Source organism: Chiloscyllium punctatum, chromosome 3 (assembly GCF_047496795.1).
Source record: "Chiloscyllium punctatum isolate Juve2018m chromosome 3, sChiPun1.3, whole genome shotgun sequence".
Classification (NCBI taxonomy): domain Eukaryota; kingdom Metazoa; phylum Chordata; class Chondrichthyes; order Orectolobiformes; family Hemiscylliidae; genus Chiloscyllium; species Chiloscyllium punctatum.
In genome coordinates this window covers 27,058,807-27,077,863 of record NC_092741.1, presented here as the reverse complement: position 1 = coordinate 27,077,863, position 19,057 = coordinate 27,058,807, and the positions used below count along the sequence as shown (strand labels likewise).

At 44.4% G+C, this 19,057-nt stretch overlaps 1 protein-coding gene across 1 annotated transcript in view; it reads right to left on the bottom strand.

The window, feature by feature from the left end:
- Window positions 1-19,057, bottom strand: part of LOC140454028 (uncharacterized) — a 201,433-nt gene that overhangs the window by 113,533 nt on the left and 68,843 nt on the right. Inside the window, exon 2 of the mRNA XM_072548979.1 lies at window positions 8,379-8,572. Coding sequence (XP_072405080.1) covers window positions 8,379-8,572 — 194 coding nt within the window. The remainder of the gene's footprint in view (window positions 1-8,378; window positions 8,573-19,057) is intronic.

Below are 19,057 nucleotides of genomic sequence, written 5' to 3'. Positions count from 1 at the left end.
TTGTACTCAAAGCGTTTCACTGTACTTAGGTACATGTGATAATAAATAAGTCAAAGTAAATCAAAACGCTACCCCACTGGCACCTCAGTTACCTGCCCTGCCTTATTTCCCAAGAGTAGGTCATGTTTTGCAAGTCTCCCCGCCATTATATTAGTCCCCTTCTAATTCAGGTGCAATCGGTCCTTTGAACAGTAACCTCTATCCCAGAAAAAGTTACAATGATCCAAAAATGTGAACCCTTCTCCCCTGCACCAGTTCCTCAGTCACGCTATTCCTTCTCTCACTAGGTTGTGGCACCAGGAGTATCCAGATATTACTACCCTCAAGGACCTACGTTTTAAATTCCTGCCTAACTTCCTGTATTCTCTTCTCAGAATCTCATCTATTTGTCTTCCTATGTCGTTATTCCCAATGTGTACAATGACCTCCTACTGGTCTCTTTCTCTCTCTCTCTCTCTCTCTCCTTTGAGAATATTCTGCCCCTTCTCTGAGATATCCTTGATCCTGTCCCAGGGAGGCAACTGATGTCTCTATCTTGGCCACAGAAATGTCTGGCTATGCCTCTGACTGGAGAGTCCCCGATCACAATCGATCATTTGGAATCTGACGTACCCCTCATTACATGCGAGCCAATCTCGGTACCAGAAACCTGGCTGTTCATGCTCCTGAGAGTCTGTCACCCCTGACCTTTTCAACAACAGCATACATGTTTGAGATAGGACGAGCTACAGGAGACTCCTGCACTACCTGCCTCCTTCTCCTACATTTCTTGGAGGTAACCCATCTACCTGACTGTATCTGCGGTTTTTTTCTCCCTTCCTTTAACTGCCATCCATCACACCCCTAACTCCTGTAAATTCCTCATTGCCTCTAACTGCTGCTACAACTGATCCATACGATCTGATAGGATTCACAACCAAACCCACTTCCTGCAGACATAACCATCAATACCATGGAACTGGGGAAGATATTTCTGAAAAATCATCAAGCGAAAATATATGGGTAGTAATTGAAAATAAAAATGGAAAGATCACTTTGATGGGATTGTACTGTTGGCCCCCCAATATTAAGAGTAGATAGTGGGTGGCACGGTGGCACAGTGGTTAGCACTGCTGCCTCACAGCGCTAGAGATCCGGGTTCATTTCTCACCTCAGGCGACTGACTGTGTGGAGTTTGCACGTTCTCCCCGTGTCTGCGTGGGTTTCCTCCGGGTGCTCCGGTTTCCTCCCACAGTCCAAAGATGTGCAGGTCAGGTGAATTGGCCATGCTAAATTGCCCATAGTGTTAGGTAAGGGGTAAATGTAGGGGTATGGGTGGGTTGCGCTTCGGCGGGTTGGTGTGGACTTGTTGGGCCGAAGGGCCTGTTTCCACACTGTAATGTAATCTAATCTAATTAAGAGAGAAAATGAAAAACAAATATATAGGGAGATGTATATATATATAATATATATATGCACAATAAGGTTGTAATAATGGGGAATTTCAATTTTCCAAACATTGATGGGGGCTACCACAGTGCGAAAGGTCTGGAGGTAGTTAGAGAGGTCACGAGGTCACCAGGGAGTAGGGAAGCCTGTTGGGATACGTGAGTGTACAGTTTAAATTTCTTTATCGTTTCGGTTTTCTTCAGTTCCTGGAGGCAGTCAGAGAGGTCACGAGGTTACATATTTGGGCTGTTACCGAACCCGAAACACGACCTGGGTCGTGTCTCCCACCCATCCTTCTCCTCTAACCAAAAAAATAGTTCTGTGTGTCAGTGTGTACGGTGATAAGAGTTTTCGGTCATGTTACATGTTTATTTTCAATGGTCTATTTGGGAATTTAGAATAACAGGAATGGAGGTTTGGGCAGTTGAAGGTTCCTCCTGCAGTATGTGGGAGGTAAGGGTCACCTCTAGTGTCTCCGCTGACTTCAATTGTGGGAAATGCACCCAACACCAGCTCCTCGCGAACCGTGTTAGGGAACTGGAGCTGGAGAAACTTCGGATCATTCGCGAAGGGGGTTATTGAGAGTTGTTACAGAGAGGTAGTTACTCCACAGCTGTGAGAAGAAGGTAAAGGGGTTACTGCCAGGAGCAGGAAAGGGAGCTGGTAGGTAGTGCAGGGATCTCCTGCGGTGGTTCCCCTCAATAATAAGTATAGCATTTTGGATACTGTTGAGGAAGGACTACTTACTATGGAGGAGCAATGGAGCAAAGGTCTCTGGCACAAAGTCTGTCCCTGTTGCTCAGAGGGGAAGGGGGTAGAAGAGCAGAGCTTTAGACATTGGGGACTCCCTAGTTAGGGGGACAGAGAGGAGTTTTGGTGGGAACAAGAATGATTCATGATTGGTGTGTTGCTTCCCAGATGCCAGAGATTGTGATGTCTCTGTTTTCGGGATTGTTGAGGGGGAGGGGGCACAGCCCCAAGTTGTGGTCCATATAGGCACCAGCGACATAGGTAGGAGGAAAGGTGGGGATCTAAGTCAGAAATTCAGGGAGCAAGGATGGAAGCTCAGAGCTAGAACAAACAGAGTTGTTAGCTCTGGTTTGTTGCCTGTGCCACGTGCTCGTGAAGGAAGGAACAGGGAGAGAGCGGAGCTGAACACTTGGCTGCAGGAATGGTGCAGGAGGGAGGGTTTTGGATTCTTGGATAATTGGAAGGTGGGACCTGTACACACACAATGGTCTTCACCTGAACCAGAGGGGTACCAATATCCTAGGGGAGAAAATTTGCTAATGCTCTCTGGGGAGAGGGGGGGTTTAAACTAATGCAGCAGAGAGATGGGAACCTGAATTATAGTTACAGAATACAGGAGGTTAAGGGTAGTGAGGTCAGGGATAGGTTTACAAGGTCACGGGAGGGCACCAGCAAGCAGGGTGTTGGTTTGAAATGTATGAACTTCAATGCCAGGAGCATCCAAAATAAAGTGGATGACCTTGCAGCATGGGTTGGTACCTGGGATTTCAATGTTGTGGCCATTTCAGAGACATGGCTAGAGGAGGAACAGGAATGGTTGGTGCAGATTCCGGGATTTAGATGTTTCAGCAAGATCAGAGAAGATGGTAAAAGAGGCGGGGGTGTGGCATTGTTAATCAAGGGTAGTATTACAACAGCTGAGATAACGTTTGAGGACTCATCCACTGAGGTAGTTTGGGCTGAGGTTAGAAACAGGAGAGGAGAGGTCACCCCTTTGGGAGTTTTCTATAGGCCTCTGAATTGTTACAGGGATGTAGAAAAATGGATAACAAAGATGATTCTCAATAGGAGCGAGAATAAATAGGTAGTCGGTTTGGGGGACTTTCATTTCCCCAATATTGATTGGGAATACTATAATTCGAGTCATTTAGTTGGGCAAGTTTTTGTTCAATGTGTGCAGGAGGGTTTTCTGATACAGTGTGTCGACAGGCCAACAAGGGGCGATGCCATATTGGATTTGGTACTGGGGAATGAACCCGGCCAGGTGTTGGATTTGGAGGCAGTTGAGCAGTTTGGTGATAGTGACCATAATTCGGTTATGTTTACAATAACAATGGGCAGAGACAGGTACATACTGCAGTGAAAGAGGTATAACTGGGGGAAAGGCAATTATGATGTGATTAGGCAAGATTTAGGATGCATAGAATGGAGAAGGAAACTGCAGGGGATAGACAGTCTTGAAATGTGGAGCTTATTCTAGGAACAGCAACTGCGGGTCCCTGATAAGTATATCCCTGTCAGGCAGGGAGGTAGTTGTCGAGAGAGGAAGCCATGGTTTATCAAAGAAGTTGAATCTCTTGTCAAGAGGAAGAAGGCAGCTTATGTGAGGATGAAGTGAGAAGGCTCGTTTAGGGGGCTTGAGAGTTACAAGTTAGCCAGAACAGATCTAAAGAAAGGGCTAAGAAGAGCCAGGAGGGAACATGAGAAGTCATTGGCTGCAGATAGGATCAAGGAAAACCCTAAGGCCTTCTATAGGTATATCAAGAATAACAGAATGACTAGAGTAAGATTATGGCCAATCAAAGATAGTAGGGGAAAGTTATGTGTGGAATCTGAGGACATAGTGGAGGCACATAATGAATATGTTTTGACAGTATCCACATTGAAAAGGGCAATGTTAATGAGAGCATGGGGATATAGGCTATAAGATTAGATGGGATTGCGGATGACAAGGAGGAGGTTTTAGCAATTTTGGAAAATCTGAAAATAGACAAGATCCCTGGGCCGGATGGGATTTATCCTCACATTCTCTGGGAAGCCAGGGAGGAGAATGCTGAGCCTTTGGCTTTGATCTTTATGTCATCATTGTCTTCAGGAATAGTGCCCGAAGATTGGAGGATAGCAAATGCTGTTCTCTTGTTTAAGAAGGGGAGTCGGGACAACCCTGGTAATTATAGCCAGTGAGCCTTACTTCGGTGGTGGGTAAGATGTTGGAAAAGATTAAAAGAGATAGGATTTATAGTCATCTGGAAAGGATTAATTTGATTAGGTTTGTGAAGTGTAGGTCGTGCCTCACTAACCTTATTGAATTCTTCAAGAAAGTGGCACAGGTGGATGAAGGTAAGGTGGTTGATGTGGTGTATATGGACTTCAGTAAGGCTTTGATAAGGTTCTACACGATAGGCTATTGCACAAAATACGAAGTGTCAGGATTGAAGGTGATTTAGCGGTTTGGATCAGAAATTGACTCGCTGAGAGAAGACAGAGGGTGATGGTTGATGGGAAATGTTTATTCTGGAGATCAGTTACCAGTGGTGTGCCACAAGGATCTGTTTTGGGGCCACTGCTGTTTGTCATTTTTTATAAATGGTCTGGAGGAGAGTGTAGAAGGATGGGTTCATAAATTTTCTGACAACATGAGGGTAGACAGAGATGTGGATCGTACCGAAGGATGTTATGGGTTACTGAGGGACACAGATAACATGCAGTGTTGGGCTGAGAAGTGGCAAATGGAGTTAAATGCAGAAAAGTGTGAAGTACTTCACTTTGGAAGAAGTAACAGGAATACAGTGCTGGGTTTATGGTAAAATTCTTGGCAGTGTAGATAAACAGAGAGATCTCGGTGTCCAGGTGCATAAATCCCTCAAAGTTGCCATCCAGGTTGATAGGGTTGTTAAGAAGGCATATGGTGTATTGGTATTTATTGGTAGGGGGATTGAGTTTCAGAGCTATGGGGTCATGCTTCACTGTACAAGCCACTGGTAAGGCTGCACTTGGAGTATTGCGTGTAGTTCTGGTCACCACATCATAGGAAGGATGTGGAAGCTTTGGAAAGGGTTCAGAGGAGATTTACTAGGATGTTGTCTGGGATGGAGGGAAGGTTTTATGAGGAAGGTTCAAGGGAACTGAGGCAGCTTTCATTGGAGAGAAGAAGGTTGAGAGGTGACTTAATCAAGACGTATAAGATAATCAGAGTGTTCGATAGGGTGGACAGTGAGAGCCTGTTTCTTTGGATGGTGAAGACTAACACGAGGGGTCATAGCTCTAAACTGAGGAGTGATAGATTTAGGACAGAAATTGGGGTAGTCTCTTCAGTCAGAGAGTAGTAAGCGCATGGAATAGCCTGCCTGCAACAGTCGTACACTCACCGACATTAAGGGCATTTAGATGGGCATTGGACATACATATGGGTAATAATGGAATGGTGTAGGTTAGATGGACATCAGATCAATTTCACAGATTTGTGCAACATTGAGGGCTGAAGGGCCTGTACTGTGCTGTAACGTTCTATGTTCAATGTTCAAAGAGGTAGTTCGGGAGGTCTTAGAGAACACAAAGGTGGATAAATCTCTGGGGACTGATCTAATGAATCTCAGACTATTGTGAGAAGTAAGACAGGAAATTACAAGAGCCCTTGCAGAAATATTTGCAACATCTGTAACTATGGGCGAGGTGCCTGATGACTGGAGAGTGGCTGATGTTGTACCTTGGGTTAAGAAAGGTTTTAAAGAGAAACTGGGGAATGATAGACCTGTGAGTCTGACTGTGGTTGTGGGTAAATTGTTGGGAGTGATTATAAAAGATAGGATTTATGGACATTTAGAGAGGCACAAATTGATTAAAGATAGTTGGCATGGTGTGTGAAGAAAATCGTGTCTCACAAACTTGGTCGAGTATTTTCATGATTGATGATGACAGAGTGTTAAACATCATTTATTTGGGTTTTAGTAAAGCGTATGACAAGCTTCTCCATGGTAGGTTAATGAGTAAAGTTAGGTCACATGGGATTGCCAATTGGCTTGCCAATTGGATACAGAATTGGCTTAATGGTGGAGAGTAATGCTATTCAGACTGGAGGCCTGTGACCAGCGGTGTTGCCACAGGATTGGTTGTGGGTCCTCTTTTGTTTGTCATTTATAGAAATGATTTGGATGAGCATGTAGAAGGCATGATTAGTAGTGACATAGCAGACAGTGAAGAAGGTATTCTAAGATCACAAAGAGATCTTGATTAAATGGGCCAATGTGCTGAAAAATGGCAGATGGAGTTCAATTTGGATAAATGCGAGGCATTGCATTTTGGTACAACAAACAAGGGTAGGGCCTATTCAATTCAATTGGTCGGGCCTTGGGTAGTGTTGTAGAGCAGAGGGACTACAGTTGCAGGTACATAATTCTTTGAATTTGCTTCATATATGGAGAGGGTGGTTAAATAGGCATTTGGCACGCTTACCTTCATTGCTGAGTCCTTTGAGTAGAGGAGTTGGGAACCTTATGTTGAGGTTGTGCAGGACATTGGTGAGACCTCTTCTGGGAAACTGTGACCAGTTCTGGTTGCCCTGTTAGAGGAAGGGTATTCTCAAGTTGGAGAGGGCTCAGAAGATATTTACCAGGATGTTGCTGGGTATGGACGGTTTGAGTTATACTGAAAGGTGAGATAAACTGGGATGTTTTTCACTGAAGCGTAGAAGGTTGAGCAGTGATCTGATAGACCTTTAGAAAATAATGAGAGGAATAGATAGTTGTCTTTTCCCGATGATGGAGGATTTCAAGACAAGGAGACACATTTTTAAAGATAGAGGAGAGAGTTTTAAAAACCTTTTCACATAGAGGGTGGTTTACGTGTGTGGATTGAACTTCCAGAGGAAGTGGTGGATGTGGGAACAATTACAGTGTCTAAAAGACATTTGGATAAGTACACGAACAGGAAAGGTTGGGAGGAGCATGGGTCAGGAGCAGGCAGGTGGGACGGGTTAGTTTGGGATTATAGTTGGAACAAAGGGTCTGTTTCTATGCTGTATGACTCTATGATTCTATGTGATGAAGGGGCAGTGATAGCTCCAGAGGCTTTAGGGATGGGGTGTGGTGCTACCAGGTCTGGAAGGAGGGGTCAGTACGACCTGGGTCACTTTGGGTGGGGTCTCAGGTCAGTGAGGTAGGGGCTGGGTGGGTGTTGGGTGGCGATGGGTGATGCAGGTGGTTGTAGTTCCAATCCCATTGGCAGGACCAGGGGCCATTTTGGGTCAAAGGGGTTACCAAGTCTCGTGAAAGGGCGGGGTTGTTGTTTTGCTGGTGATGGGATGGGGGGAGGTGACCGTTTCAATTGGATTGTGTTTGGGGAGAAGGAGAGTAGGGGAGTCTGTAGACTCCTGGGGTTGGTGGGAAAGTGAGGGAGTTTTGGGTCATTCTAGGTCATGGGTATCAGGTTGTGGGGATCTGTCCGGTCTGACACGGTCATTACGGTATTGGTGTCAGGTCATGGGGAATGGGGGAAGTGTATCGGTGACAATGACTGACTCCTGATCAGAATTCCAAGGCCAATGTAATGAGAAACTTGGATAAAGCCATTGATTAGAATCATTGAACAAATGAGCCAGTGGGAACAGTGAGTGTAAATGGGAATGAAATGCGTCCTGCTGACGTTAATTCAGCTGAATAATTTTCAACTGAGAATAAATGCTGTACAGTATTCTTAGTTGGAGCTAAAATTATTGACTGCCAGTAGAGGGCAGTGTTTATAAACAGGATCCCAGAATTCCTAAAATGGGACTTTGATGGAATTGGATTAGTGGTGCTGGAAGAGCACAGCAGTTCAGGCAGCATCCAACAAGCAGCGAAATCGACGTTTCGGGCAAAAGCCCTTCATCAGGCTTTTGCACGAAACGTCGATTTCGCTGCTCATTGGATGCTGCCTGAACTGCTGTGCTCTTCCAGCACTACTAATCCAGTATTTGCTTTCCAGCATCTGCAGTCATTGTTTTTACCTCTTTGATGGAATTGGTCAAATATGGGTAGATTTACATAATTTGCCTCATGAACAGTCATTGTATTACTGGAAGGTGGGTATAAGTGTATACCTTTCTCTTAAAGAGATCAGAAATATTCACGGTACTCTAGATTAATACATTGTGTACGGGTGTAGGGTGTAGGGTGTAGGTTTGTTCGCTGAGCTGTAGGTTTGATACCCAGACATTTCATTACCTGGCAAGGTAAAATCATCAGTGGCGACATCCAAGTGAAGCGAAGCTGTTGTCTCCTGCTTTCTATTTATATCTTTCTCCTGGTTGGGGTTCCTGGGGTTTGTGGTGATGTCATTTCCTGTTTGTTTTCTGAGGGGTTGATTAATGGCATCCAGGTCTATGCGTTTGTTTATGGCTTCAGCATCCTCCTGGCTGCTAAAATGAAGATAGATTGCGAACTTGGTCAAACAGCAAGGGATGCTGGGTACATTGGCAAAATAAAGTTCTTAAATCACAAAGTCCACACACCAGACACAGAGCAAACACAGCAGTCAGGTACTAATGACATTTGCTAATGTAAAAGGCAATATTTATGCAGAACAGACATACTCCCTCCAACTTATCTACTGAGCAGAGGAGGGCCCTGACAGCACGGTACAGTGCCGGCCCTTCTACAAAAAAATAAACTAACATCAGCAATCCATCCAAATGATTGACTCTGTTTCCAACTATCAAGCGTATCTCCCTGATTGGCCAGAACAATAGAAAGTTCCAGAAAACCATCTAAAAGATATAAAAACAGGCTTCACCTACAGACTTTGCTCTTGGAATCTTCTGGAGGCCTTCTGAGGAGACCAACATGGCAAGAGGCAAAGACCAACTGACCAACCAGAGAGAGAGAGAGAGAGAGAGAGAGAGAGGAAGAAAGCAGCTTCACACACCCAGAGAGGGAGAGCAATTGTGTAAATCTCCAAGAAACTCAGGAATTATTGTAACCTTAGGAGCCAAATAGGATTTGAGATTGTGTGTTTAGTGTTAAAGGTTGTTGTAGTTTTGTTTCTAATGAAGTTGGCAATATTTTTCATTGGTACTGGCTTATGTTCATATTGATCCTCGAGGGTAGTACAATCGGCAATACTCCCGGTACTATGAGCTAATGAGGGTAGGAATAGAAGGATAGAGCAGATGAATGTGTGGCCGAGGAGCTGGTGTATGGGAAAAGAATTCACAGTTTTAGATCATTGGAATCTCTTCTGGGATAGAAGTGACTTGTACAGGAAGGATGGATTGCGCCTGAATTGGAAGGGGACTAATATACTGGCAGGGAGATTTGTTAGAGCTGCTCAGGAAGATTTAAACCAGGAAAGGGGGAAGGGGGGTAGGACTCAGGGAGATAGTGAGGGAAGAGATCAATCTGAGACTGGTACAGTGGAGAAAAGGAGCAAGTCAAACAGTCAGGGCAGGCAGGAACAAAGAAGAGAACAAGGTAGGACTGATAAATTAAACTGCATTTATTTCAATGCAAGAGGCATAACAAGGAAGGCAGATGAACTCAGGGCATAGTTAGCAACATGGGACTGGGATATCATAACAATTGCAGAAACATGGCACAGGGATGGACAGGACTGGCAACTTAATGTTCCAGAATACAAATACTATAGGAATGATAGAAAGGGAGGCAAGAGAGAAGGGGGAGTGGAGTTTTTGATAAGGGATAGCATTACAGCTGTGCTGAGGGAGGATATTCCTGGAAATACATCCAGGGAAGTTACTTGGGTGGAACTGAAAAATAAGAAAGGGATAGTTACCTTGTTGGGATTGCATTATAAACCCCTAATAGTCAGCGGGAAATTGAGAAACAAATTTGTAAGGGGATTTCAATTATCTGTAAAAATAATAAGGTGGTTAAGGAAGAGGATTTTAACTTTCCAAACACAGTCTGGGACTGCCATCGTGTTCAGCATTTCGATGGAGAGGAGTTTGTTAAGAGTGTACAAGAAAATGTTCTGAGTCAGTATGTTGATGTACCAACTAGAGAAGGCGCAAAACTTGACCTATTCTTGGGGAATAAGGGCAGGGCAGGTAACTGAGGTGGCAGTGGGGGAACACTTTGGGGCCAGCGACCATAATTCTCTTAGTTTCAAAATCGTGATGGAAAAGGATAGACCAGATCTCACAGTTGAAGTTCTACATTGGAGGAAGACTAATTTTGATGGTGTCAGGCAAGAACTTTCAAAAGCTGACTGGGGGTAGATGTTCACACGTAAAGGGACGGCTGGAAAATGGGAAGCCTTCAGAAATGAGATAACGAGAATCCAGAAACAGTGTATTCCTATAAGAGTGAGAGGAAAGGCTGGTAGGTGTAGGGAATGCTGGACGACTGGAAAAATTGAGGTTTCGGTTAAGAAAAAGGAAGCATATGTCAGGTATTGACAGCAAAGATTGAGAGAATCATTAGAAGAGTATAAAGGAAGTAGGAGTATACTTAATAGGAAAATCAGGAGGGCAGAAAAAGGGACTTGAGATAGCTTTGGAAAATAGGGTTAAAGAGAATCCAAAGGGTCTTTACAAATACATTAAGGACAAAAGGGTAACTGGAGAGTGAATAGGGCCCCTCAAAGATCAGCAAGGTGGCCATTGTGTGGAGCTGCATGAGATGGGGGAGATACTAAATGAGTATTTTGCATCAGTGTTTACTGTGGAGAAGGACATGGAAGATATAGAATGTGGGGAAATAGATGGTGACATCTTGAAAAATGTCCATATTAAGGAGGAGGAAGAACTGGATGCTTTGAAATGCATAAAAGTGGATAAATCCCCAGGACCTGATCAGGTGTACTCTAGAACTCTGTGGGAAGATGGGAAGTGATTGCTGGGCCCCTTGCTGACATATTTGTATCATCGATAGTCACAGGTAATGTGCCAGAAGACTGGAGGTTGGCTAACAAAGAAAGAACAAAGAAAATTTACAGCCCAGGAACAGGCCCTTCGGCCCTCCAAGCCTGAACCGATCCAAATGTACTGTCTAAACTTGACGGTCAGTTCCTAAGCATTTGTATCCCTCTGCTTCCCACTTATTCATGCATCTGTCTCGACGCATCTTAAATGAATCTACCGTGCCTGCCTCTACCAGCTCCGCTGGCAACGCGTTCCAAATACCCACCACCCTCTGTGTGAAGTACTTGCCACGTGCATCCCCTTTAAACTTTCCACCTCTCATCTTGAAAGCAGGACCTCTCGTTATTGAATCCTTCACCATGGGAAAAAGCTTGTCTCTATCCACCCTGTCTATACCCTTCATGATTTTGTAAATCTCAATCAGGTCCCGCCTCAATCTCATTTTTTTCTAGTGTAAGTAAACCTAACTTACTCAACCTCTCTTCATAGATCACACCTTCCATACCAGGCAACATCCTTGTAAACCTTCTCTGCACCCTCTCCAAAGCAACACATTTTTAACCCTCTCTAAAGCGTCCATATCCTTTTGGTAATGTGGCGACTAGAACTGTACACACTGTTCTAAATGCAGCCAAACCAATATCTTGTACAATTTTAACATGACTTGTCAGCTCTTTTTCTCACTACCCTGTCCCATGAAGGCAAGCATACTATTTGCCTTCTTGACCACTCTATCCACCTGTGCAGCAACCTTCAGGGTACAATGGACCTGCACTCCCAGATCTCTCTGCCCATCAACCTTTCCCAAGACTCTTCCATTCATTGCATAATTCGCTCTAGAATTAGACTTGCCTAAATGCATCACCTCACATTTGTCTGGATTGAAAGCCATCTGCCACTTTTCTGCCCAACTCTCCAGTCTATCTATATCCTCCTGTATTCTCTGACAGTCCCTTATGCTTTCTGCTACTCCACCAATCATTGTGTCATTATATTATGTTATATTATAATAGTACCATTATTTCAGAAAGGTAGTAAGGAGAAGCCAGGGAACTATAGACCCGTGAACCTGACGTCATTGGTGGGCAAGTTGTTGGAGGGAATCCTGAGGGACAGGATTTACATGTATTTGGAAAGGCAATGACTAATTAGGGATAGTCAATATGGCTTTGTGCATGGGAAATCATGTCTCATAAATTTGGTTGAGTTTCTTGAAAAAGTAACAAAGAGGATTGATGAGGGCAGAGCAGTAGACATGATCTATATGGAGTCCAGTAAGGTCTTCAATAGGTTTCTCATGGGAGACTTGTGAGCAAGGCTAGATCTCATGGAATACAGGGGGAACTAGCCATTTGGATACAGAACTGGATCAAAGGTAGAAGATAGAGGGTGGTGGTGGAGGAGTGCAAATCAGACTGAAGGCCTGGGACCAGTGGAGTGTCCCAAGGATTCTAGATTGTAAGACAACCCAGAAGGTGTATAGTACAAAAACATTGTTTTTAATTAGAATCAAAAAACACAGTTCACTCCACTCCCAAGGATTTGAAATTCATTATTAATCCAATATTGAATCTTTGATGTTGTGTCTGAGCAACACCCTAATTTTCAGTGAGTCCTCTTTAACTATGGGGTGAGTTCCCACCTTCGTGCAGTGTAGTGAGGTACACAGCTGTGATTCAGTATACGGGGTGTCCCTGTCTACTGCCCATTTTTCAGCTGTTTCTACCTTATCCTCATCGACACCTGCTCCAGCCACTGACTCACCGTTTCTTCTTGTATTAGTATTAACTCATCTACACAACTGTAAATATAAAATGGCAATGATCACTTCCCCTTTCTGACCTTTATCATTCTTCAAACCAACCTTGAACATTTTCCTCTGGGGATGTGGTGCCCTGTGGGTTGAGCCTATCTCTCAGCATTCCCTTCGTCAATTTTGACTGTTGTTCTGCTGTAAACCCGGTGATGGAGCCCTCTGACATTTAATCAAAGTTTACAGCCTTTCCCTCATTCCCCTCCCTGACTTCATTTTTATACATTTTATGAGGATACTTTTCCCCTTCAGATGTGATTTTAACCATTGGAAGAGGCACTGAGACTGTGACTCCTCTTGTGAGATCTGTCAGCAAAAACCTGACGTTGTTTTGCATTTTGTTTAGAAGAAGCCCAGTTACATGTAAGGTTTTAATGTTATGAAATATTTTTCCTGGGCAAAAATGGTAGAATAGGATATTCAACCCCTCGAGACTGTCCCTCCATTCCCACCCTCTGGTCTGCCCAAGTGTCACTCCAGCTCCCACTCCCAGCTCTTCACCATTCCGTGCTCTGGGTTTCTCTTCCCCTTCCCCAGTTGTAATCTCTCCCAAATTTTTTTCCCGCACCACTTTCCCGATGCCGGGGATCATTCCCTCCAGCCTCAGGTGGTGTCCCCATGCCGTGTGGTATCACTCTCCCACCCACCACCCACCTCCTCGTTCCTGCTTGGTTCAGGTTTTACCACAAGATTTGTCACTGTTCCAGGGAGTAAAGAGCCTGGGAGAATGACAGGTACATTTTGTGTCTCATGTTGTAAAATGTGCAGTTAGTCAAATTCAGGGATTTGGATGGTCCGGGTATGGATGAAGTCAGCTTAGGGCTCGGAAGGATGTTTTTTCTGTATCAATCATGATTCAACATTAAAATGTTCTGTCACCATGGAGACATTAACGAGAAATGTGGCCAATTGGTGACTTGTGTGTCTGTTCATGCAAAGTAATAAACTTAGCTCAGTATCTCGCTCATGAACAGCAATGGTGTAAATGTAGGTCAAATCTGGACCACCCGATATTCACTGAAGTAAAGTCAAACTCAAAAGGCAGACCTAAATTCCACACGTCCATCAGACATTTACAGGGTCTGCATTTCAGAGCAATGGCTGGAGCTGATGTTCATCTTTAGAAGTAGGTCAGGTGTTCTCCATTTACATCAAAAAAATGAAGCTGGAAAACACTTGAACTTAACCTGATTGGTTTAGGAATTTCACATTGCAGACACACAGTGTTGTTTGTTCCTTCTTGGGGTGTGGGAGATTCTGACAAGATTGTTGTTTATTGCCCATTCCTTGATGCCCAAAGATGGTGGTCAGTCCTCTGTTTGAATTGCTGTCGTCCAACTGGGACTGCCACAGTGTTAAGGGTTTAGATGGAGAGGAATTTGTTAAGTGTGTACAAGAAAATTTTCTGATTCAGTATATGGATGTTCCTTCTAGAGAAAGTGCAAAGCGTGACCTACCCTTGGGAAAAAAGGCAGGGCAGGTAACTGAGCTGTCAGTGTGGAAGCATTTGCGGCCAGCAACCATAATTCTATTAGTTTTAAAATAGTGATGGAAAAGGATAGTCTAGATCTAAAAATTGAAGTTCTAAATTAGAAGAAGGCTAATTTTGATGGGATGAGGCAACTACCTTCAAAAGCTGATTGGGCGCAGATGATCGCAGGTAAAGAGACCACTGGAAAATGGGAAGCCTTCAGAAATGAGATAACACGAGTCCAGAGACAGGGTATTCCTGTTAGGGTGAAAGGAAAGGCTAGTAGGTGTCGGGAATGTTGGATAACTACAGAAATTGAGGATTTGGTTAAGAAAAAGAAGGAAGCATATGTCAGGTATAGACAGGATAGATGGAGTGAATCCTTAGAAGGGAATAAAGGCAGTAGGTGTATACCTAAGAGGGAAATCAGGAGGGCAAAAAGGGGACATGAGATAGCTTTGGCAAATAGGGTTCAGGAGAATCCAAAAGGTTTTTACAAATACATTAAGGATAAAAGGATAACTTGGGAGAGAATAGGGCCCCTCAAAGATCAACAAGGTGGCCTTGGTATGGAGCTGCAGGAGATGTGGAGAGATACTAAAGGAGTATTTTGCAGCAGTGTTTACTATGGAATAGGATATGGAAGATATAGAATGTGGGGAAATAGATGGTGACATCTTGATAAATGTTAATACTACAGGGCAGGAAGTGCTGGATGTCTTGAAACGCATAAAAGTGGATAAATCCCCAGGACCTGATCAGGTGTACTCTGGAACTCTGGGAAGCTACGGAAGTGATTGCTGGGACACTCGTTGAGATATTTGCACCAACAATAATCACAGATGAGGTGCCGGAAGACTGGAGGTTGGTTAATGTAGTACCATTATTTAAGAAAGGTGGTAAGGACAAGCCAGGGTACTATAGACTGGTGAGCCTGACGTCGGTGGTGGGAGAGTTGTTGGAGGGAATCCCGAGGGACAGGATGTACATGTACTTGGAAACGTGATTAGGGATAGACAACATGGCTTGGTGTGAGGGAAATCATGTCTCACAAACTTTATTGAGTATTTTGAAGAAGTAACAAAGAAGATTGATGAGGGCAGAGCAGTAGATGTGATCTATATGGACTTCAGTCAGGCATTCGACAAGGTTTCTCATGGGAGACTGATTAGCAAGGTTAGATCTCATGGAATACAGGGAGAACTAGCCATTTGGATTCCGAACTGGCTCGAAGGTAGAAGATAGAGGGTGGTAGTGGACATGTAGTGGACCTAAATTGGACATGTAGTGGACAGCAAAGAAGGTTACCTCAGATTACAGGATCTTGATCAGATGGGCCAAAGGGCTGAGGAGTGGCAGATGGAATTTAATTTAGATAAATGTGAGGTGCTGCATTTTGGGAAAGCAAATCAAACCAGGACGTATATACTTAATGGTAAGGTCCTAGAGGGTGTTGCTCAACCAAGAGACCTTAGAGTGCAGGTTCATAGCTCCTTGAAAGTAGAGTCGCAGGTAGGATATTGAGTACCGTAGTTGGGAGATCATAGAACATAGAACATAGAAGAATACAGCGCAGTACAGGCCTTTCGGCCCTCGATGTTGCGCCGATCAAAGCCCACCTAACCTACACTAACCCACTATCCTCCATATACCTATCCAATGCCCGCTTAAATACCCATAAAGAGGGAGAGTCCACTACTGCTACTGGCAGGGCATTCCATGAACTTACGACTCGCTGAGTGAAGAACCTACCCCTAACATCAGTCCTATATCTACACCCCCTTAATTTAAAGCTATGCCCCCTTGTAATAGCTGACTCCATACGTGGAAAAAGGTTCTCACTGTCAACCCTATCTAACCCCCTAATCATCTTGTACACCTCTATCAAGTCACCCCTAAACCTTCTTTTCTCAAATGAAAACAACCCCAAGTGCCTCAGCCTTTCCTCATACGATCTTCCTACCATACCAGGCAACATCCTGGTAAACTTCCTCTGCACCCGTTCCAGTGCCTCCACATCCTTCCTATAGTATGGCGACCAAAACTGCACACAATATTCCAGATGCGGCCACACCAGAGTCTTATACAACTGCAGCATGACCTCAGGACTCCGGAACTCAATTCCTCTACCAATAAAAGCCAGTACGCCATATGCCTTCTTCACTGCACTATTTACCTGGGTGGCAACTTTCAGAGATCTGTGTACATGGACACCAAGATCCCTCTGCTCTTCCACACTACCAAGTATCCGACCATTAGCCCAGTACCCCATCTTTTTGTGACTCTTACCAAAGTAAATCACCTCACACTTAGCTACATTGAACTCCATTTGCCACCTTTCTGCCCAGCTCTGCAGCTTCTCTATATCCCGCTGTAACCTGTCATATCCTTCCTCACTGTCTACAACTCCTCCGACTTTCGTATCATCCGCAAACTTGCTCACCCAACCTTCTAACCCTTCCTCCAGGTCATTTATAAAAATGACAAACAGCAATGGTCCCAAAACAGATCCTTGAGGAACACCGCTAGTGACGGCACTCCAAGATGAACCTTTGCCATCAACTACTACCCTCTGTCTTCTTCCAGCCAGCCAATTCCTAATCCAAACCTCCAACTCACCCTCAATGCCATATCTCTGTATTTTCTGCAGTAGCCTACCATGGGGGACCTTATCAAACGCCTTACTAAAATCCATATATACCACATCTACCGCTTTCCCCTCATCTACCTCCTTAGTCACCTTCTCAAAGAATTCAATAAGGTTTGTGAGGCACGACCTGCCCTTCACAAAACCATGCTGACTATCCTTGATCACATTATTCTTATCCAGATGTGCATAAATCCTATCCCTTACAATTCTCTCTAAGACTTTGCCCACAACAGAAGTGAGACTCACTGGCCTATAGTTACTAGGATTATCCCTACTCCCCTTCTTGAACAAGGGAACCACGTTTGCTAGCCTCCAGTCCTCTGGCACTACTCCTGTAGACAAAGAGGACACAAAAATCAAGGCCAATGGCTCTGCAATCTCCTCCCTTGCTTCCCGGAGAATCCTAGGATAAATGCCATCAGGACCAGGGGACTTATCTATTTTCACCCTTGCCAGAATTTCCAACACCTCTTCTCTACATATCTCAAAGCCATCCATTCTACTTATTCGTGCCTCAGTATTCATATCGACAACAATGTCCTGTTCCTGAGTGAATACTGACGAAAAGTATTCATTCAGTGCCTCCCCAATCTCTTCAGCCTCCACACGCAACTTCCCATTACTATCCTTGATTGGACCTATTCCTACCCTTGTCATTCTTTTATTCCTAACATACCTATAGAAAGCCTTAGGGTTTTCCCTGATCCTACCAACTAAGGACCTTTCATGTCCCCTCCTTGCTGCTCTTAGCTCTCTCTTCAGGTCCTTCCGGGCTACCTTATAACTCTCAATCGCCCCTATTGAACCTTCACGCCTCATCTTTACAAAGGTCGCCCTCTTCCATTTAACAAGGGATTCCAACTCCTTATTAAACCACGGCTCCCTCACACGACCCTTTCCTCCCTGCCTGATAGGTACGTACTTATCAAGGACACTCAATAGTTGCTCCTTGAACAAGTTCCACATATCAATTACGCTCTTGCCTTGGAATCTACTTTTCCAATCCACACATCCTAAGTCATGCCTCAATGCATCATAATTTCTCTGCCCCCAGCTATAACTCTTGCCCTGTAGTACACACTTATCCCTCTCCATCCATCATGTTACAGCTGTACGGCTGCTTTAGCCACTTTTGGAATATTGCATGCAATTCTGGTCTCCTTCCTATCGGATGGATGTTGTGAAACTTGAAAGGACTTAGAAAAGATGAACAAGGATGTTGCCAGGATTGGAGGATTTGAGCTAAAAGGAGTGGTTGAACAGGCTGGGGCTTTTTTCCCTGGAGAGTCAGAGGCTGAGGGGCGACCTTATAAAGGTTTATAAAATCATGAAGGGCTTGGATAGAATAAACAGACACAGTCTTTTCCGTGGGGTGGGGGAGTCCAGAACTAGAGGGCATAGGTTGAGGGTGAGAGGGGAAAGATATAAAAGGGACCTAAGGGACAACTTTTTCATGTAGAGGGTGGTACGTGTATGGAATGAGGCTAGTACAATTGCAACATTTAAAAAACATCTGGATGGGTACATGAATTGGAAGGGTTTGGAGTGATCTGGGCTGGTTGCTGGCAGGTGGGACTAGACCGGGATGGGATATCTAGTAAGCATGGGCAAGATGGACCGAAGGGACTGTTTCCATCCTGTACATCTCCATGACTCTATCTGCGTCTGTCCACCAGCATTGTTAAGGTGGCAGTTCCCGGATATAAAACCAATGATGATGACACAATGAAGATTAATGCTCAGAGGGGAACCTGGAGGTGATGGTGTTCCCATCGACCTGCTGCATTTGTCCTTTGAGTGTGAACATTATGGAATGCGAATGAGCAGTTGAAGAAGCTGCAGTACCTCACTGCAGTCCATCCTGTAGCAAGAACAGACTGACGTGCAATATACCAACAGAGGAGAAAATGGAGTACTGAAGATAATGGATGGGATTCTGGTCAAGGGGATTGATTTATTGAGGTCTGTTGTGTCAGCTTTCTGGAGGGGGAACACATACCCAGGAAATTGGGAATATTCCATTACACACCAGAATTGGGATGTTTATTGAGGTTTGTTAGTGGAACGGGTGAGTCAGTGCAGTCTCGA